This window comes from Protopterus annectens, chromosome 5.part0 (genome assembly GCF_019279795.1).
Source record: "Protopterus annectens isolate FY-2018-M chromosome 5.part0, PAN1.0, whole genome shotgun sequence".
Taxonomy (NCBI): domain Eukaryota; kingdom Metazoa; phylum Chordata; order Ceratodontiformes; family Protopteridae; genus Protopterus; species Protopterus annectens.
The window spans coordinates 1,216,461,937-1,216,484,982 of record NC_056735.1 but is presented as its reverse complement, the minus strand read 5'-3'; the positions used below and the strand labels follow the sequence as shown (position 1 = coordinate 1,216,484,982).

The window sequence follows — 23,046 nt, the reverse complement described above, 5'->3', positions numbered from 1 at the left end:
AGTAAGTATAAGACAGCAAAAAATTGACATTAAAAGGATAAGGCTAATAAATCTCTGTCCTGTCAGTTATGACTAGGGGAAATAAATTTCATAGCTTTGTAATTATCGAAATTGGGCAACCTATAACAAAAATGCATGTCCCATCTGATGCAGGACATTAAGCAAAATTTCTCATATATCCTTGCAATCTAGCAAGCACGCTTTTCTACATTTTAAGTGCTGTCTGAAAATACAAAGTGCATGTATAATTCTCTCTCTCTCACTCATTTTGGTGATAACTATAAAAAAAGGGTGTTACAGCATATTGTGAAACATCTGAAAAGCCCCCATGAAGTGAGCGATTCTTCTGTTCATATTACAGGTCTACTGTACAGCATAATCATGTACAAAATAAAAAAAAAATCCTAGCAGTTTTTCCCTTAATTAACAATTTTCTGTAATGCATACGAAATACAGAAATCAGTGTCACTTCTGACAGTTTTGACTTTATAGTCACGTGTAAGCAGATATCCCATGAAAGCAACTTTTTTGGGAGGACTCGGATGCCTACCCACCATCAAAATCAGTGATTCACATGATCCATTTGTTTCTGTGGAGTTAAAGCCGATGGCAAAAGCCATCGGCCAAGTATTTGACATTTCTTGTTATGTTTACCCATCTACATCCACAGTGTTGGGGGGGGGGGCATAAACTATGTCCATATTGCCATGCAACCAAAATCATGCTCTCCCTTACCAACAGCACATCTGTGTCTCCCTGGTCTCAATCAGTGGTTCTACTACAAATGTATGCCCCAGCACACCATACCATTTATCTCACTTATGACAGGCAGAGAGGCTTCAGTTGTCATTCTCCTCCTCCCCAAAATAGACTTTACAGATGCCCCGAGCAATAATTAAACTCAAGTCACATTCACATGCACTACACATACCCACAGTGTTTAAGGTTTTATATATACAGAGACAGACAGACAGACACAGAGACAGACAGACACAGAGACAGACAGACACAGAGACAGACAGACACAGAGACAGACAGACGCACCTTGTTCACGTATTGTTTCCTTGGCAAAAAAAAAAAAACTCAGACAAATTAAATGGCCATTCGAATAAGAAAATCCAAGTAGATAATAAACTATAAAAACGAATGAGCTGGTCAAACTGAAACTTGATACAAATATAGGTTAAGAGCTTTAATCCTATTAACACAAGGACTTCATCAGAACCTTAAAATATCAATTAAGAAAGTCTTTATATAGGTAGTGAAAATCAACATTACAATGAGTTACCATATTGCCTATGTAAAACAAAAATACTTGCATTGCACCATGATGATTTTTTAGCTAAGTATAACAAATAGAAATTCTTACAATAAATCATAAAAATGTGCAGATATACTGGTCCTAGTAATGCACACAACTTGCACTGTACATGCACTTAAAAACAAAGCACACCGGATTTCAAATCCATAGAAATATCATGTGGAAGCATGGCTTGATACATTGATAAAGAAAAACGTTTTGCAACCATTCCTATAATTCAACAGTTATCATAATTGACCACAGTATAAATGTCTCATCTGAACAAAAAAATTGAATAATGAAAGGATAACATTAAGATCTCTATATAGTAAAAATTGTTACTGTCACAACTTTAAGTCTTAGAGAAGGTGCGAATAAAATAGGTTTGTTCAGTCCTGGAAAACTTCCAGAATCCAATTTTTGCTGCCACTTTAGTTTTCTATATTCAAAGATTTCTCAGTAGCCTTCCCCCTCACTAAAAGATATTCCTTTCTACAATACCAAAATAGAAATTTGTTAAAGCTGGTACATGTCACGGCATGTTTATATAGAACGTTATGTATGTTTTTGTTTTGAATATCAGTTGTTTATAAAAAGCACGGTCAGATTTGCCTACATAAAAACCAACACAGTTAGTGCACTTGGCAAGATAGATCAAACCCCCCCCCCCCCCCCCACTAAAGAAATCTTATTAGTATAACATTACAATGTAATATTAGACTTTGGCAGTATGTAATTACATTGGTTAAAAGAACCAAAATTTCTCTGTTCCATGATGGCTGTTTTGATTTGAGAATTCAGGGTGTTCCAAATTTTTAATATTAAACCCAGTTTTATAAATAAAAGAAGATGCATCACCCCCCTTTGTTATACATTTCTCCATCTGTCTCAAAAATACTTCAGAAATGTTTTTAACAGTGATTAATTAATTTCTGTATCTGCATTATTGTCAGCAATGTTGCTTTTAGTTGATAATGTGAACTCAATATTAAGTAGGTGGTATTTAGTACCCCAACCATCAAAATTTCATTCAAAAACGTTGTCTAATAATCTAACAGGATACCTCCTTTTTTAAAAAAAAAATACACATAATAAATAGTACTGAGTTCTACCATAAACAGTTCAAAGTTAAGCCGCATCTTTGCTGCTCTAATTGGCCCTTGAATAAAAAAGGATGGCAGCTATGAAAGTGTAGATAAGAAATCTGAAAAGCAAGTTTCTGATATCTAGTCATTTTGAACCTTTTAATATTTGCATTCTTCAAAATATTCACATCTAAAAACAGTTAGCATTGTTGTATCCAAGCTTATGTAAAAACTTAAGAAAATCTGCCTAAATATTTAAATATATAATGAAATCATTAATTGGTTCAGGAGGTCCTGTCCAGCATCGGGAATAGTTTCCAGAATGTTTAAAACATTCTTGTTCCCAGCTGTACATTACTAATTTAGCATATACTGGGGGCACAAGCTGTGCCCATAGATACTTCCTTCAACTGTTTAAAATACACACCTTCAAAAAAAGTGAAATGGTTACACTAGTTCCATTAAATCCAGGAGGAGTCTAATCAGCTTGTTGTCTTATTTTGTTGGTTTAAATAGAGGTAAATGGAAAAACTCCAGTCTCACAGTGCGTAGTATTCAGCTGAACAAATAAATCTGTTACATCTGTCAAAAACATCATGTTATCACTAAAAAAAATTCAGCTTAACTTTATACAGGAAGCCCCAAGAATCCTTCAGATGTATCAAGTGGGAAAAAAAAATCCTCTTAAGGTTTGATCTAATGCTAATATAGATACAGGGCATGTTTTCATACCTTCAGCAACTACTATTAATCTGAAGGGTGGGTCCATAATGTTCGTACAGATCTTGGGAGTGCCAAAAGCTGCTGGTAATAAGGGATTTTTCATGTTTAAAAACTTAAGCTCAATTGTGGAGATGACGTCTCGTCAAAAGCAGAAAACAAGTCAATCTTCCTGTACGCTATGTTTGTTTTGTTTTTAGATGCCATTTCATATTCATCTGGTTCCTGTAGTACACAAAATATCTTACTAGCATAATTCAATTTATCTATCAAAACAACCCTCCCCTATCTGGTATCATAATCCCTAAATTGGCATCTGATGTTAAAAAGTATGCAAAATGTTGACATGATTCATCTTTGTATCACAATCTTGACTTTTTTTATTTATTTATTTATTTTTTTTACTAATTAGTCATTCAACACACCAAATTTAGATATGTAGCACAGTTCAACTCAGTAGGGAAAGCAGCCATTAAATCTATGTAGGACTGAGCATCCTTGTTAAGTAGCAGCAGGTTCATATGTTTGCACGCATCTTTTGTCTTATGATATTTCTGCATTCAAAGTTTCCAGTTTACTGCTATGTTTTCTCAGTTTAGAAGTTCTGATGACTCCCAACTGGAGTACATCTCACACCGTAACCTTTCTTACTTTCAAACAACCTTTTGAAAACAATTGTCATTTCTTCTGTTTTGGAGACATACTAGTCCAACTCCAGCATCATTTCAGAAAAAGACAGAGCATGGAGCTTTTAGCATCTAACAGGCTTCTTTTCATAAAGCAATATGTACCACACAAAACAAGGCAGCCTTTAAGTTAGGCATATACAGATTTAAAGCTACACACTACATGGAATACAAACTGCTGTGGTAAGGATAAAGCTGCATCTCAACAGAAACTATGTAAACTATTATATAATGCATGGCCACACACCAACTATACATTTGGACTTATAGTTGTGTTCTGACCTTCTTACAATTGGCGACATGGAGAAAAGATGAATTATACTTGACTGTAGTCATTACAGTCATAGACTTTACTATAGAAAATAATGTTAATCTAACTTTGTAAGCTAATGGTAGTCATATTTTTGTAAACCAAAGCCAGTAATATTTTACAAGTATCCTTGATTTGGGGATCTTTGTCCCCGAATACATTTAGATTTGCTCATGATTCTAGTGCTGAGGGTTATTTGCCCAGCTTACAAAGAAAAAGTTTAACCACATCCAAGTAGCAAATTTTAAAGTTTTCAAAAAGTCATCCAAGCTTTTTTTCTTATCTCAAAAATTCTAAAACAATACAGCAGAATACAAATTGTAATTAAGCAATACAAAAATTTCTGCATTTAAACATTGTGCAATAACATATACATCAGTTTTACCTGCTGTTGCAGGAACAGATGCAACAGTGGAGGATGGAGGCAAACCCCCACTTGAAGTGGAGGTGACCGGCAATGTAAACAATGTGGCCGATGCAGCTGGTTTGTTGAATGACAGACTAAAAGCTGATGCAGTTGTGACAGGTCCTAGAAAAAAGATAAGAAAAAAAAAAATCAGGGAGTTAAAAAGTACTTGCAATTCATAAAAGAAAAAGCCAACATTACTGATTGATACTAAAAATGGTCTTCAAGAGTACAGTGTCCGATACCGGTCTAGCTTTATCAATCGAATAGCACATTCCCAAAACGGCCGTTCACTGTAAACATGACATCAAAAGTTAGTTTCATCCAAAGGTTATATGATCGTAAAAAAACACTAAATGAACATAGCTGGCCAACATAAAGAAAACAGCACAAAGTATGTACTTATTGGTAACAAGGATATGAAAATCAGCCCTTTCCCCACTGTAATGCAATTTTGAAGATGTTATATACAATTATTGGGGGTGTGGCAGGCACAGCCCCACACATAGGTAGGTTCATAGGTAGGCACTAAGCTACTGGCCCAAATGCCCATTTAAACCTAGCCAACAAGGTTCCCTGGCTTACGCCACCCAAGAAAGTTAATTTCCTTTGCCCCTGTCGAGCAGAGCCACAGAAGTGATCCACAGGGTTCATTTCCTATTTCCCATCCACTCAAGATTTTTCTTGGTGTGCTAATGAGGAACTTTGCTTACAGGTTCATGGAGGATTTGGTGAAGAATGGACCCTCCCTTATGTGGGGAGCTGTGCACCCCCCACCCCCCAATTATAAATACCAACCCCGAGATGGCACTACAGTGGGGTAACAGGAGAGTTCCTTATCCCTACATTACCAGAAAGTACGTACTTCATGCTATTTTCTTTACGTTGGCCAACTATGATCGTTCAATACTTTTTACCAACATAAGGCCTTTCGATGAATGGCACATTCGATGCTGTGTGCACAATGAACGGCTATTCGGGGAACGTGCCATTTGATCGGTAATATCCATCTGATATTTAATTAAATTAACCACTATTGCCCTGAAGTAAATTTTATTAGATAATTTCACAAAGACACCATGGTCAAAATCAAAACTAAAAAGTTATGTACTTATCATAACATTCTGTGTTTGTAGTCCATCTCACCTACATTCTTGCTGGATGGGACTCTGCCGATACTAAAGCTAGAGAGCTTTTACTGGCTCGAGGCTATCCCCTATCCCATGGTGCGCCACAGCAATTCCCCAGATCTTGTTTGCAAGAAAGTAACTAAATACATAATAGTGATTATACTATCAATAACTATGTACATATAAACAAAAGGATTTTGTTTTACTATCCATGGCATATGGACAGACAACTATAACAAAATCACACAGCATAATGGATAGTCCACCAGTTCCTCCAGGATACAGGAAGGGGGAAGAAGGGTGGGATACAAGAATGAAGGCATGATGGACTACAAACATGGAAGGTTATGGTAAGTACATAACTTCTTAATGTTATGTAGTCCAATCTCACCATAATTCTTGCAGGATGGGACAGCGTTCCCAGCACCTTTATCCCGGGTGGCTCAAGCAAAGCCTCTTCAGCACAATGGACCCAAAGGATGACCTGTCCCGGGAGACCAAATCTAATTTATGAGTGACAAAGGTAGAGGGTCTTGCACATGTAGCTGCTGCACAAATGGTATCAATTGGAAGTTTGGATTTGACGCCATATGAAGCTGGTACTGCTCTAGATGAATGGCCTCTTACCTTAGCAGGTAATTGTTTCCCAACACTTTTGTAAGAAAATGAAATGCAGTCTGAAAGCCATTTAGACAGAGTTACTTTGGAAACTGGCAAGCCTTTGTTTTTCTCTGAGAAGGAAACAACTCATCAGATTTCCTGAAATCTTTAGTCCTGTGCAGGTAAAATAGAAGAATTCCATGAACATTTAATTGATGCAGTCTGTATTCCGATTTATAAGTGCGGAAGAATACTGGTAATTCAATAGTTGTGTTTAGATTGTGTTCTGAGCATACCTTAGGGAGGAAAGGAGGATTAGTTCTTAGGGAAACTTTGTCCTTATGAAAAACAATATATGGAGGTCGAATGGTCAGAACTTGAAATTTTGAAACACTCCTAGAAGACGTTATAGCTACTAAGAACAATGTCTTCCAAGACAACAATTTCAAGTCGGATGAAGAAGATGGTTCGAATGGTGGAAAAATCAATGAGGTAAGAACTAAGTTTAAGTCCCAGGGCTTTGGAAGTTGCCTAATTGGAGGTCTGAGAAGGAGGACTCCTTTCAAAAAGGTTTTACATAAAGAGTTTCCAATGTTCCCAAAATTATAATTTGAGATGGCAGCCTACTGAAATTTAATGGTAGCAGCTGCAGCTCCTTCTTGAAAAATAGATGTGAGGAAGGACAGGACAGACTATGGGAGTTAAGTTGGGATCTATGCCTTGTTTTTCCACCAAATGGAAAACCTTTTCCATTTGCTGGAGTATAATTTTCTGGTGGAAGGTTTGTGGGAAGAAATGAGGATGCGTTTAACAGTAGGAGAAAGGGATATACACCTGGCTATTCTTAGAACTGGAGCAGCCATGCTGTCAATTTCAGGGTTTGGATGGTAGAATGGAGCTGTCAAATTGGTGAATCAGGAGGTCTGGAGATGGTTCCAGACTCCATGGTTCCTCTAAGAGACAAGGCCACAGGAAGGGGAACCAGACTTGGCAAGGCCAGTAAGGAGCAATGAGGATCAGGGTACTACAACAGTTTTGCTTTCTGAATCACTTTGGGTAGGACAGGAAAGGGTGGAAAAGCGTAAAGAAGTCCCGGAGGCCAATTGTGGACCAGAGCGTCCCTGGGTGACATCCCCGGATGAGGAAAGAGGGCAAAGTAGTTGCTGCATTTGGTGTTGATGTGGCCAATAGACCGCAAGGGTGTCCCCATTTGCATAAAATCTCTTCTGCAACTTCTGTTTTCAGGGACACTTGTGAGGCATCAGAATTGCTCGACTCAGTTTGTCTGCCATCACACTGGACTTCCCTAGAATGTTCGTTGCTACCAGAAAATGTTTGAGTCAGTCGCCAATTTCCATACTCTTTGTGCCTCTTGACAAAGTGGGTAAAACTTGGTTCCCCCTTGCTTATGTACCACACTACACACATGTTGTCTCAATTCATTGCAATTGTCCCGGTGGGAACAGAACTGTGAAGTGCTTGCATGTATAGCACTGTTCTCATCTCCAGAACATTTATGTGCAAGTGATTCTTGTGATCCTGCCTGATAACTTGGACCATCATTCACAGATAATGCCCCCCACCCTATCTGGGAAGCGTCCGTGGTTAAGACTGCATTTGGTTGCGGAAGAACAAGGGGACGATCTAGATAAAGCTGATCTGCATGTAACCACCATGTTAGATCCTGCTTGCAGGAGCTTGTAAGGAGTATTTGGTGGGACAAGGGTAGATCCTGCACTGACCACTGGGCAAATAGCCACTGAAGCAGACATGTGTACACGGGCTAGGGGAACTAAAAGAATGGTGGACACCACAGTACCTATAACTTGAAGAACTATCCTGGCTTGTACTTTGTCTTTGGTCAGCAAGAGTCTGACTTGGTTGTGCAACGATTATATCCTTTCTGGTGTCAGTTTTGCTGTCATGGTGGTTGAGTCCAGGTCTGAGCCTAAGAAGACAATACGCTACGATGGAGATGAAGCGGATTTTTGTTTTGATTTACTGCAATTCCTAATCTGGCGCACAAGGAAAGAGTCTTGTCCCTGGCCAGTCGTCTAAGTACGGGAACACCCAGAAAACCATGAAGTCTCAGGTGAACCGTGACCACCCCCATACATTTGGTGAACACTGGGGGCTGTAGTGAGGCCAAACGACAGTGTTCGAAATTGATAATGACTGGCTCCCAGCCGAAAGCGTAGATGTCTTCTGGAGCGCCTGTCCATTTTGATATGGTAGCAAGCGTCCTGAAGATCTATGCAGCACATCAAATTGTCTTTTCCAATAAATGGAAAAATTGACTGCTGAGTGATCATACAGAATTTTTTTTTTTTTTTTTTTTTTTTTTTTTTAAAGACTTGTTCAGCTTGCTGAGATCTAGAATTGATAAGAGTCCTCTGTCTTTTTTGGAACTAAAAAGAATCGCAATAAGTTCCAGATCCTATTTGCTCTGTGGGGACTTCTTGAATTACTTTTTTGAAGCAACAAGATAACCTCTGATGTTGCATGGTCTATTCGATTGGGTGATACATCTGGTAAAGACAGGTTTGTAGGGGGATTGGAAACAAAAGGAATGAGGTAGCCTCTGGAAATTATATATTGTCCCCATTGATCTTCAGACATTTGTAGCCAGGCACTTGGGTACAGTGACAGACTACCTCCGTCTGCCTCCAGATACAGAGAGTCAGGCAACCCTTCAGGGGCAATAAAAGGGTTGATGAGAGAAAGCATCTATCACCCTGGTGTTGTGGATCCCCTCTGCTGTGAGAGCGGGGCCTTCCATTATAAACTCCCCCCTCTGCCTCTAGGAGAGAGTTGATCCTGTGCCTGAGGGAAACCTTATTGAGATTTACAAAACCACATTTTCCCTCCTGTCTGACCCTTGGGACAGGGTCTGGAAAGAAAGGAGAAACAGAATCAGACAGCAGGTAAGATATTCCCTTCCTGCTCACACCTGGTCAAGGTCTCTTACCGGAGGTCCAAAAAAGTTGAACAATCAAAGGAGACGACAGTAAAAGAAGATGGACTCCGTAAAATTGCAGACTCATCCAAGAATGTGTCCGAGAGATCCCTGATGCGGTCGCCCTGCTCGCTCCATCAGCTGCATAAGAAATCAGCTTCATGGAGGAGTTAGCAATAGAGACAAGGGTGGAGAGCTGCGAAAATACCTGGTTAGCGGATCCCGAAGCTACTGAACCCTGAAGGTCATCTCCCAACTCCTTTAGGAGATGCCTTTTCAGCCTAGTAAAATGGGACAGGTAGTTAAGCGATCGTAAGGTAAAAGTCACTGAAGAAAAAGTACACTTTCCATACCTATCCATCTTGTTAGACTCTTTATTAGGAGGATGGATATTTGAGGACGTCTCAGAAAACTCCTACTTTGTAGCTGCTGCTACCACCATGGCATCCACAGGTACTCCCTTGGTTAGAAAGACTATGCCTCCTCGGGACAGGCTCCACTGTATCCGGAGAGATCCAAGCTTTCAGAGATATGACCCCTAACAGTTGGTCATATGGCGGTGTCACCCAGGAGGTGGAAGGTCGGGAACCAAAAGCCTTAAGGTACACTGATTAGTCCTCAGTAGGGTTAGAGGTCTTCCAATCACCCCTCTTAAGAATTTCTAGGATGTCCGCAAAAGAGACATGCACAGAGGGGGATCTTGGGGACCCTTCTGACTCATCATCCAAATCGGTGTCAGAAGTGACAGACTCTGGTAAAGTCAATATTCTTCCTCTTACAAACTCTCTTCCTAGGGACCTCTCCAGTGGGGTAATCTGGGGAGGTTTCGGAAGAGGACACACATCCTATGGGAGCTCCTTGGGGCTCTGACGCTTATGGGCATGCTGGGGAGAAGAGGCTGCTACCGGCTGCTGGAGGGACATCTGGTCCAATGGCAGGGCTTTCTTACTTGACAAAGTTCTCCATCGCCTCAAAAGACTTAGCACCCCACTCCAAAGACGACCTCTGCTCAGAGGAAATAGAAGGGCAACTCTGAACAGGAGGAGCAAGCTCCGAAGTGGACATGGGAGCAGAGCTCACGTGAGCCGAAGTACCGAGAAGGAGGGTCGGATCCAAAGAAAAACTGGGGTGACTATCCCTTTCCGGAGATGACCAGACAGCTCTGGCTCCCAAACCCATCGGCTCCAGACTGAGCCGATGAAGTTAAAGTTATCATTTCAGAGGAAGCAGGAAAAGTTCGTGGAAGAGGGTTCCAGCACTATATGAACAGAAACAGACTGGGGAAGCGGGGAAGTTGGAGGAGGAACAGTAGACTGAGAATGGAACAGATCCGAAACCTTTGGGTCCGGAAAAGCTAAAATTTTTGCCAGCGCCGGGTCACAGAGCAGCCTCTTCACCACCTGCTCTACATCCTCATCAGATAATGTCCTGGAGAAACAGGTTGAGATTGCCTCCTTTCCAAAATAGGAGATCTTAATATTGGTGAAACTGGTTCAAAGATTGGAGAATGTCTCGGAGCCTATGAAACAAACAGCACAGAGACAGAAGAAGCAGAATCGGACCCAAAACTCTTCAGCTCCGCCGCTATTGATTTTTTTCCAGTTCCGAAGCAGGAGCCGATGGAGATTTCCTTTTGGGACATGGAGACAGTCTGTCCTTGTTCCAGCTGTTCTTGGAAGGAAATACTCAGACTCCCTATCAATTTCCTTTTGCGTTCATTAAGAACCCTGGTGCTGAACGCATGACAGAAGGTACAGGGTTCTTGCAAATGAGGCTCTCCAAAACAGTACATACAACTGGTGTGACTATCTGTCAACAACATTTTCTGAGAATACCTACTACACTTTTTAAAACCAGAAGGCCAGTGTTCTTTATGTTCTCTATCTTTATCCTTTGACATTTTAAATTAAAAGGAAAAGGGAAAACAAATACAATAATAATAGTACACCTTTTTTTATATATCTAGCACACAGAGAGGAGGGCTATCTAACTTAAATGGGCAACTATGGCCCTCTAACTGAAACGGGCTGCACAATCCGTAAAGAAAGGGACAGGGGATGCAAACACTCACACCATCACTCTATGTAATAAAGGTAAAATTATTACTAAGAAAGAATCAGAAATGAAGGCAAAAAAATATAAAAAATTCCACTTGGTCAACAAGCCAGTAAAGAAAATAACCTTGAAGCCTTCACGGCAAACAAGATCTGGGGAATTGCCACGGTGCACCATGGGATAGGGGATAGCCTCGAGCCAATAAAAGCACTCAAGCTATAGTATCGGCCAAGTCGGAGCCAAGGTTCGGCTCAGAACCCATCCAGCAAGAATTACGGTGAGATAGGACTACATATCAACTTTTGTGTTCCTCTCATGTACTTCTAGGCACCAAACTCCTCTGAAGAGAATCTTTAGGTACTCTCACATCCACTCTTCACACATTAAGTAATAGTTGGGATGGTACAGCCTCATCACACACTTGCAAAAAGAAGGTTCTGTTTCACACAACACATTATTCTGAAGCCAAACAGTGATGGTCAGGCATGGCTAAAATGTAATAAGTGCTACACAGGATACCAGTCACAAAGTACTTTAAGTAAGCTGGTAACACCTTGGCCTGAGGACTTAGGCAGGTTACATTGCCTCCAGTGGGGACAAGCCAAATGAGTCCCCAGAGTGTTCCGGTCATGCCATCCTCTTCAATGAGAGTGAAGAGTGCCAACATTTTAAGCGCCCCAGCTGGCACTCCAGCCACAAGTTTAAGTTTTACCAAGATTCCCTTTGGTATCAATGTGAACACCCCCTATTACAAGGATATTAACTCATATGACTGGACAGACTTAGTGAACATTTTAATCAAAGCCAATGAGGCATCAATAGAAGTGTTAGCCAACAAAATGGAAGCTCTAAAGTTCCATTACTAACTATTAGTTTACAAAAACAAAAAAAGGATTATACCACTACCTTTGACAGAATTAACAAAATAGTTTCAGGCAACTGGGAGGGGAAGCAGAACAAAACTAATAGGGATTTAATAAAGTATAGTAAAAAAATGCATACCCATGCTCCATGGCTAAAATCAGTTCCTTGCATAACAATTATGGCGCTGCATTTGTTGACAATGATGCGGTTTATGTTAATACTGTTTTAGAATATTCCCCACTTGGGATATCAAGCAGGTTAGCAGCCAAAAACACAAGACTACAATCAACACCAACCTAAGTGCTACTCTCTGGAAAAAACATTAGGGAGAACAGTTCACAATCCCAAGGGAAGTCAGGATACAGAAATGAGACATTAATCCACATCCTACCCATTGGGAAAAAAAAAAGACAGTCCACCATACAAGACAATTTTCAACATTATAGGATCGGACATTACACAGACTCGCTTCAAATTTGCTTACTAAAGAGGTCTTCATTTGTTAATTCTCCCAGAACAAAAACCGTTGAGTTGAAATTTAAAATTAGTTCATAAATCTAATTTTTTTTTTTTTTTTTTTTTTTTTTTTTTTTTTTAAAGAAATAACCCGACCTCTATTTCACATGGTGTTACTTCAGAGAAAGGGTACATTTAAGCCATATTTACATGCCACCTTGCGTCTTTTTGATATGGCAGTTGAAACGGATTTACAAAAGAGCTATGGTATTAAGAGAAGTTATATTCCCTCCAATTTGACTAAGGAGGGAATTTGAATAAATTATTTGAAGACTCTACTACAACTGTTAAATAGAACAAGGGGGGTGGTATAGCTTTGATGGATTTTGTGGAATATACATAGAGTAAGGACATTTTATTGGACAATAGTTCTTGTTACACTTGGAATTTCTAGAAAGGAAGAGTTTATTGCATACAGAAAGAATGATTTTATGTTGCATGATTTGACATTTCAAGAATTAAGATAACTGAAGTTATATGATTTTTCTAAAAGTTAAAAATCCCAATATCCCAGCTACCTTTGCAGTTCCTAAAATATACAGGTATTACCAACCCATGATTTCATCCCATTTTAACAGTTTCAGGTTCCAAGACAGAGCAGTTAGCTAACTTTACTGATGTCGGCCTAAAACACCTTTTGAAAGATATTCCCTGCATCTTAACTGACTTATGACACTTGCTTTTTGAAGTTGCTGAGATATGACAGTTGAGTTCTCTTGGTAACAGAGGATGTTAAGAATTTGTTTTCAGTGATTCCTACAGAAACTGGGATGGGAGGGGTTCATGGATACCATCACCAATGCTTCTAATTTAAGCAGTCCCAACTCAAGACTTGTGTTAGACATCAATGTCTGCCATTAGTGCACCCATTTATGTTAATTTAGTTCTAGCTTACTGGGAGACAAATTTTTAATTCCGAATTTAACCAGTGCATCCATAGGTATTTTAGATACTTGTACAATACTTATGAGATTTTTAGCTTAAGATGACACACAAGCATAGGGTGACGTACAAGAGTGGAGGAAGATACACACGGGTGGATTATATCCTATGCAGGACGGCCAGTCTGAAGGAGACTGCAAAATGGTGACAGGAAAGTGTAGTTAGGCAGCATAGGATGGTTGTCTATAGGATGACACTGGCAGTCAAGAAGAGGAGATTGAGGACAGTGCCAAGGATCATAAAATGGTAGAAGTTTAAAAAGGAGGACTGCAAGATGGAGTTCAGGGAAAAGTTAGGACAGTCACTGGGTGGCAGTAAAAGGTTACCAGACAGCTGAGCAGGCACAGCAGTGATGGCAAGGGAGACAGCTAGAAAGGTGCTTGGTCTGGCATATGGACAGAGGAAGGACAAGGAGACCTGGTTGCGGAAAAGGTAGTACAGGGGAATATAGAGAGGAAGAGGCCGATGAAGTGAGATTGTCAGAGGTATGGTGGAGAGGTGGCAAAGGCTAAGACATAGGGCAAGTTGTATGCAGGTTTGGACACTAAAGAGGGAGAAAAGGACCTGTAGCAATTGGCTTGAGAGAGGGATCGAGCTGGGAAAGATGTGCAGCAGGTTAAGGTGTCAAAACATAACAACGGAAACTTACCCAAGCAAGGAGAGAGTGTGTTGAGCAGATGGAAAGAGTACTTTGAGAGGGTGATGAAGAGAACGAGAGAGAAGGTTGGATGACATGAGGTTTTTAACCAGAATGTTTAATGAAATCTTGGAAAGTGAGAGGATGCCTGAAGAGTGGAGAAGTGTACTGGCACTGATCTTTAAGAATAAGGGTGATGTGCAGAACTGTAGCAACTACAGAGGGATACAACTGATCAGCCACAGCTTGAAGTTATGCAAGAGTAGTGGAAGCTAGGTTAAAAAGGGAGGTGATTAACGAGCAACACTACAGTTTCATGACGGGAAACAGCACTACAGATGCGATGTTTGCTCTAAGGGTGTTGGAGAAGTAAAGAGAAAGCCAGGAGGAGTTGCATTGTGTCTTTGTGGACTTGAAGAAAGCATATGAGAGGGTGCCTTGAGAGGAGTTGTGGAAATGTATTAGGAAGTCAGGAGTGGCAGAGAAGTAAGAATGGTACAGGATATATGAGAAGTAAGAATGGTACAGGATATATGCAAGGGCAGTGTGACAGTGATGACATCTGCAATAAGAGTGACAGATGTGTTCAAGGTGAAGGTGGAATTATATCAAGGATAAGATCCAAGCCATTTCTTATTTGCAATTGTGATGGACAGGTTGACAGATGAGGTCAGACAGGAGCCTTCGTGGACTACGATGTTTGCAGATGACACTAATCTACAGTGAGATTAGGGAAGAGGTTGAAGAGACCCTGGCGAGGTGGAGATATGCTTTAGACGAGACAGGAATAAAGGTCAGCAAGACTAAGGCAGAATGTGTGTGTGTGAATCAGAAGGACAGAAGAAAGGCGAGGATGCTGGAGTAGAGATGGCAAAAGTGGAGGAGTTTAAATACTTGAGATCAACACTTCAGAGTAATGGTGAGTGTGGAAGAGTGAAGAGAGTGCAGTGGGTATAGAAAAGTGTAGAGTAATTTGAGACAAACAGGTATGTACTAATAAGAGTGAAGGGGAAGATCTAAAAGATGGTAGTGAGACCAGCTATGTTATATGGGTTGGAGATTGGGGCACTGATGAAAAGACAGGAGTCAGAGCTGCATGTTGCAGAGTTAAAGATGTTAAGATTTGTGTGGGTCTGACAAGGATGGACAGTATTAGAAATGAGTACATTAAAGGGTCAGCTGAGGTCGGACGATTTGGAGACAAAGCCAGAGAGGCGAGATAGCGTTGGTTTGGACATGTGCTGAGGAGTAATACTGGATAAGGGATGCGAAGGATGGCACTGTCAGGTAAGACTGAAAGAGGAAAGCCTTAGATAAGGTTTATAAATGTGGTGAGAGGACTGGCAGGTGGTTGGTGTGACGGAACAAGATGCAGAGGACAGGAAAATGGAGACAGATCCACTGTGGCAACCCCTAATGGGAACAGTACTGAAAAAAATCAAGTATTTAAGAAATGTGGATGATAAATGCATATATTTTACCCTCAGGTATTGTCAATAAACTTGAAACTACAGACTTCAAATTCCCTTACACAGTATCCACCCACAAACTAAATTTAGATATGCAGCTATAAAAAATGAAACTTTTATGCTCAACTTCTGAGAGACTTGCTTGGCTACAAACATCTGCATTAGAAGCTGAAGTTAAGTGAAACTTGCAGTAGTGTATTTTAGTCTTCTAAGTACAAACTTGCAGTTTTAAAAGTACTGTATTTTCATTTTTTTCTGCAAGCTGTCTCTACTGCACCCGTCATCCTTAGGCTTTAGAATACTGGCCAAGGCTCTTGCCACCCCCATAGTGCCTTTTTTAAGCAAGGCTCAAAAGACAAACCCACTGCCATAAATAGCACAAGTAACAAAAATCTGAGGGCAATGCAACTCAATGTCATAAGTCTAAACCTCAAAAATGCACACACTCGAGGCACTCCCCAGTATGGAGAAAATCGATGTATGTGCAGTAACAGAAACCTGGTTTAACGCTCCAGAGAGCACAGCACCCCAGCACTACCAGGCTACAACTCGTACCATATATTTTGGCCACAGAACCCAAACCGAAATAAAAAAGGCAGGGGTGTATCCATATTCATCAAGGATACAGCACAATGCTTCAGAGATCATCCACATGCAAATAACAATGGCCAAAACTGCAATTCAAATTGTAGCTTGCTACAGATGACCCACCATGTCCCAGGACCCCCAGTGCACGTTTCTGGAAACACTGTGAAACAAAGTCACAATGCTGAAGGATAAAGCTGTCCAAGCTGCAAAATCCTTTACTAATGCATTCTACAGGCATCTATAAGAATGCATGGATTGTGCTATCCCAAGCAAAAACAAGACTCACTCCCTCCAAGAAAAGGAAGCCAGTCTGGTGGACTCCTCCCATAAACAAGCTATACAATAGAAGGAGGAAACTAGTACAGAAAAGAGTAAAATCCCAAAAAGGGGAGACTTCCCTGATCATATCAGCAAGAAACTACGCTCCCTCAAAATCATCCAAGGTGAGCTTTGAATGAAAAAATTACCAAGGACTCCAAAGATAACCACAAAGCATTCTTTAGCTGTGTCAAGAATTTAAGTGGCAATGCTCAAATCTGCTTGGAGTTGGTGCCGAATAGCACAAAATACACTGAACAGACAGATATCGACAACATCCTGGCAGACAGGCTCAAAGCAAACTTCACCCCCCTCTCACCACCAAAAGGGCCCATAGCCATACCAGAAGAATGTAAAGTCCCTGAAATCACAGAAACAAGTTAAAAAAACAACCCTCTCCAAAGCCAAAAACACAGCATCAACGGGACCGGACGGTGTTCCAGGCTGCATCCTACATGAGCTCAAAGACGAACTAACTCCTCACCTAAACACACTGTTCAAACTCAGCCTCTTCACAGGCTATGTACCCACAGAGTGGCGCACAACAACTGTTATTCCTCTCCACAAAGGTGGAGCCACAACAGACCCTGGGAACTATCGCCCTATAAGCTTGACTTGCTTGGTCTGCAAGGCTATGGAGCGCATCATCATGGAACTCTAACAGAGACATTGGGAACCTCCAAACACTGGACCCTACCCAGTTCGGCTTTCTTAAGGGCAGATCATGCCTTCTAAACCTGGTGGACTTCTTTGAGACCGTTACCAAGGATATAGACGAGGAAAAGGTGGTACACACAGCCTACCTAGACCTCGCCAAGGCCTTCGACACCATTCCCCATTCAGGTATTACAAACAAGCTCACCAGCCTGAACATAAACCCCTACGTCACAAGATGGGTTGTCAACTGGCTCACAGACAAAACCCACATGGTGAGAGTTGTGGGAGCTAGGTCCAACTCTAAACCTGTTACAAGTGGCATTCCCCAGGACTCAGTCCTAGGACCCCTTCTGTCTGGCATATACTTCTCAGAGGTACAGGCAAACACAGAAGGACTATGGCTGACCAAGTTTGCAGATGACTGCAAACTAGGGGCTATAACTGACTCTCCGGCTGACACATACATCCTCCAAAACGGTCTCACTGAGATGGACACCTGGTGTCAAAATCATGGCCGCAAGCTAAATGTCAAAAAGTGCATAGTCATCCCCTTTGGAAAAAACAAAGTACCCACAAACTACCATATAGGTGGTAGTCCTCTAAATACGGAAGACGTAATAAGGAATCTGGGAATCCAAGTAGATACTAATCTCACCTTTGATAATCACATTGCCAAAGTGATTAGAAAATCCTTCTACGTGGCCCACCTAATCACAAAAGGGTTCGCATCCAGATCAAAAGAGGTCATTGTGCCCCTCTACTCATCACACCCATCATAGAGTACAACGCCCCATTTGGGATGTACCTTACAGGACTCCTGCAACAGCTGGAAAGACCACAGACGTACCTCACCAAGAGGATCACTGACCTCAAACGGATGCCCTAAGCAGCACAACTGAAGAAATCCCAGCTGGACTCGGTTGCATACCGCCTACTCAGAGGTGATCTCTGCCTGACATACAAGGCCATGTCCAACTCAGAATTGATGGACATGCTCCACCTAAAGAAAACCTTATCCCCTCGAGCCACACACTCTAGGGATCTAAACCTCACCACAATAAATAGGACGTGCTGGAAGGATAGATTCCTGCCACAGAGACTTCCCATGCTTTGGAACAAGATTACAATCTGCATTAGGCAGAGCTCCTCGCTAACACTCTTCAAAAAAACCTTGACGAGTGGATGGGAAACCAAGTTTACCCAAGGGATCACTTCAGTGGCGCTGCTGGACAGAGGCACAGGGAACTAATCTAAGGGGGCGGCGAAAGCAAACACATTCTGGCTAGGCTTATAAATGCTTTCGGGCAGATTGCCTAGTACCTATCTATGAACCCATGAAAAGGCCTTCTGCACAAATGTATATAGGAAACCTACCTTCTCAAATTCCTATACACACTTGCTAGTTAACATCTTGCTTGGCAAAAGGCCAGTTCATTTGAATTTCTAGGGTGATGAAAAACAATGAAATGGTGAGTGTTAAGATGTTTGTAAGAGAGGTTAGACCCTAGGAATGTTGAATCACCTGGCAAAGGTGAACAGAGGATTACAGATTTGTTGCTGAATGACCATTTTTACAGTACCAATTATAAAACACACATCTTGGACACTATCAGACCACAATTATACCCAATACAAGCAGTAACTACAAGAAATGTATTCAGGATACATTAATTAAGCAGTGTAACGATATAATGTATTACAATGAAAACACTATTCAGACCAGTTTTCTCAGAGGAAAGTGATTAGCTGGAAAAAAATTGAGAAATCCAGCAGAAAGTGGAGTTACAGGTCCAACAAATTGGCAAAAGGTGACTGTTGTAACCACTGCTGTTACACTTGGGAAGGGCCTTGTGTGTTGAGGTACTGCAATTGTACAAGTAAGGTGGCAGCTTACTTGGCCAGTTGTCCATCCTGTGTGGTATTCTATGTTGGGAAAGCTCAAAGGCAATTATGTGTATGTACTTAAGAATACCATGAGAGATCAAAAACCAATTATGCTTTGTTTAAGCATTCCCAGTCAGGTAGAAGTTTTAAAAGATTTGTTTTTTTTTTTGCACGGGACAATCCACAAGTCTCCTAGAGACGGACAATACGAAAACTCTCAAGTACAAAGAACTTGCATGGTAGTTGCTGAATGCCACAATGCCCCCTTGTCTCAATGACACTTTCACTAAAGAATGCTCTATATTTGAGAGCTGTTAAACAACACAGACTCTCGAGTGTATATATCTATATATACATCTATATCTCTCTCTACATCTCTCTCTTTCTCTATATATATATATATATATATATATATATATATATATATATATATATATATATATATATATATATATATATATATATATATATATATATATATATATATATATATATATATCTCTCACACACAGACATTTCTATACATGTGTACATTTATCTGTACTGATGCACATTAGTTATAGGCAGGGAATGGACAAGTTTGATATAGAAGTCTGTTTATATACATGTTGCAACTATACTTGGACTGTTTATTACAGAACTTAACTGTTTTCCTCCCTGTTTTGTGATGACTATATGTTCGGGTTGTTTCTCAACAAATTTACATTTTTTGACTAGTGTTTTCAGAGTGTTTTGGTGAATGTTTTTATACTGTCATACATTTGACAATTTATACACACAGCTTTGACTTTTTTTTTGATTTTTATTATATATTTTATTTATTATACGACTTATATTTTTATTTTACTAAATGATTTTGCACTTTGACATAGATTGGTAGTTTAACCAGGTTCTGAAGTCATAGACTGGGAATAAGTATTTAACCTTGTGACCTTTCATTTTACATGATATTTTGAATGCAGTGAACATCAAAAGTTCAATTTAAATAAACACCGAGTGGAGAAGACACCTCTCATTTTGGTTTATCCTTTTGACTTAAGTTTTAAAATTCAACTTAATACTAATAAGCAGCATCTATTTGTCAAAGGACTGGCTCCCCCACAACATGGCTTTTACTTTACAAGGTCCTGCTACATCAAACAGGGTGCTCTTACAATTTAACATAGATGAATAACTAAAGAATGTTGGTCTTGCCAATTACCTACTGAATATATTTTAAATGCACACAAATCACCCCCCACTCTTCCCTACCAAAGTGTATACCCTTGTGAAGGAAATCCATTGGGGACTGCCGCTACAAATCCACAGCCATTACACCTAGTTTAGTAAGGGATACAAGCCTTATTTATCCTGTTACGCATTGAGGGCTTCCTATTGTTATCCAATATGTAAATGTATGGGTACGCACATATATAAAGCTATATAGATTAGACATGCACGGTCACACACTTAAACTGAAGCAACAAACAATTGAGGGGGGGGGGTGAGACACTATACAACACAATTTTAATCTGATCAGCAACACACAAATTACCTTAAGCAATGAAAGACAGAAAACATCCTCAGTTGTATACTTACATGCCCAGCCTGAAAAACTTGAAGGATGAACTCAACATTGAAATGACTACTGCCAAGCATTGTGTTTGATGGATACAATCATCAACTTCAGCAAGAAGGACTTAAGATGGCATGGGTGGATGCCTTTTTATACCAGGAGTGCATGGACATTCTAGGAAAGATACGGTCATTCCCAGCCAAGGTGGGAAGGGTGCACAGCTCTAGAAATGTAGTTGGAAAAGCCACTCAAATCTGGCAAAGATATCATCTGTTACAACTGCAACCATGACAGAGATGAAAAACACATTTTCACAAGTAAATTTGCCATTACAGTAAAGGTTCTATACCACTTATGTAAGAAGCCTAAGCTAATCGAGTTACATCCTGCCAAGGATATGACCACCAGCCAGCCAAAGTTTAAGACATACTAGTCATAGGAGACTACAGTGAGAGGGACAGATGTGCTCTTCACCAGGCTAGACAAGGAGAAAGTCACAGTAAATTGCTTGTCAAGTGCTAGACTCCACCATATCACACACTGACTCAAGTCTCTTAGGTGGTGTTATGACTATCATAGTCCAAGTTGGTGTGAATGACTTGAGATATACATCTCTGGACGACATGAAGAGACGTTATTGAGCTTGCTGAATGCGTCTCTCAAGCAGGTATGTCCCTAGCCTTAAGCAGCATCCTACCATCACCCAGAATGATGCCTCAATACAAACAGAAAATTATGTTGGCTTAGTTTCTGGTGTCAATCCAAGGGGATCCAGTACATGACAGCTTGGGAGGACATGATTGACAGACCACGAAGTTTTGCCAGAGAAAGCCATCATTGGTCTCCCCTGGGCTTCAGGCTTCTGGCAAAGGCTCTTGCCTCCCCATAGTGCCTTTTTGTAGGCAAAGTCATGAAATTACCAACATGAAAAATTCTTCTAAACAAAATTTGAAAGTCATGCTGCTAAATGCTAGGAGTCCTAGCATGAAACTGCACTTATTCAAGCACTCCTTGCCCTCGAGGATTGCTGATATTTGTGCAGTCACTGAAACCTGGCTCAAAGCTGAGGAAAGCACCCCAGCCTTACCAGGTTACTCATCCTACCATACTTTCAGACCCCAAACGGGGAGCTACAAAGCCAAAGGAGGTGGAGTTTCAATATTTATCAAAGGTGTACACACCTCCAGGCTTGTCAAATGGTATAATGCACAGGAGGCACTTCTAGTGCACTTAACTGTTGACAAAACACCTATTCAAATCATAACTAGCTATGAACCCCCAACCATGACTTAGGGCACCCATTCCACCTATCTAGACTTGCATGAATCCATCAAGATTCAACCCTCTTCCCTGATCCTGGGTGAGTGACTACCCAACCATAGAGTGGAAGACCTAGTCTAGCCCAAACATGAATGCCCACAGATTCCCTGACTCAGTCAATGCCCATGCTTTGGATCAGCTTGCTGACACCCCTAAGAGAGGTGAAAATATCCTGAACCTGGTCATAACCAACATGAGTAACCACTGTAGCACACCTACAGTGTCATACTCCTTGGTAAGAACGGACCATAAAGTGATGACTTTCAATGTCACCATGTCTCTAGACCCCACCCCCTGTCAGGGTTAAAAAAAAAAAACTTTTCCAAAGCTGACTACAATCTCCTGGAGAACAGGTATAAGCAGCTTCAGTAACCATCCATTCAGTTGGAACTAGCACTAGTGTCCAAGCCTACAGGAAATAAATGTAAGCATCTACATAGCTGTATGTAGCAATACCCAACAGAACCAAATCATCTTCAAGTAAGAGTAAACCTACCTGGTGGACAACTGCAACAAACCCGCTTTACAATTAAAGAAAAGAATTGCTGTCCAGGACCAAGGAGCAGGTGCCATGTTGGAAGCAAACACTACTTTGTCTGAACAAGCAAATAAGGTCCCTGGTAAAAACCTCTAAGGCTAACTTCAAGTATAAAATGGCCACATCCAGTAAGGACAATCACAAGACCTTCTTCACATACGTCTGCAATCTCAAAGATAACACCCAAATCAGCTCTGAACTGGTGGTCAATAACACCACGCACACAGGGAAGTCAAATTAAGTTTCCTCAGAATCAGAACTTTCAGCTTCAGAATTAACTTTCTCCACTCTCTGCTCTTCCAACTGGAAATGATCAGAGCAGAGAATTTTTTTCCGTCAAGAAACTGGATTTAACCCTTTAAAAACAGAATGAAAACCCTAGCAAATCCCAGCAAACCTTCCCCAACGACATTGCTTTTTCTTCCAGGGAGACTCCCTGCAAAACAGAATGACCCATGCAGGAATACTAGCTCAGAAATCAGGCAACTTAAACCCAGCTAAGCAGCATAC

General features: G+C 40.7%; 1 protein-coding gene across 1 annotated transcript in view; it reads right to left on the bottom strand.

The window, feature by feature from the left end:
* Positions 1 to 23,046, bottom strand: part of LOC122802340 (nucleoporin p58/p45-like) — a 413,836-nt gene that overhangs the window by 222,133 nt on the left and 168,657 nt on the right. Inside the window, exon 3 of the mRNA XM_044071978.1 lies at positions 4,487 to 4,630. Coding sequence (XP_043927913.1) covers positions 4,487 to 4,630 — 144 coding nt within the window. The remainder of the gene's footprint in view (positions 1 to 4,486; positions 4,631 to 23,046) is intronic.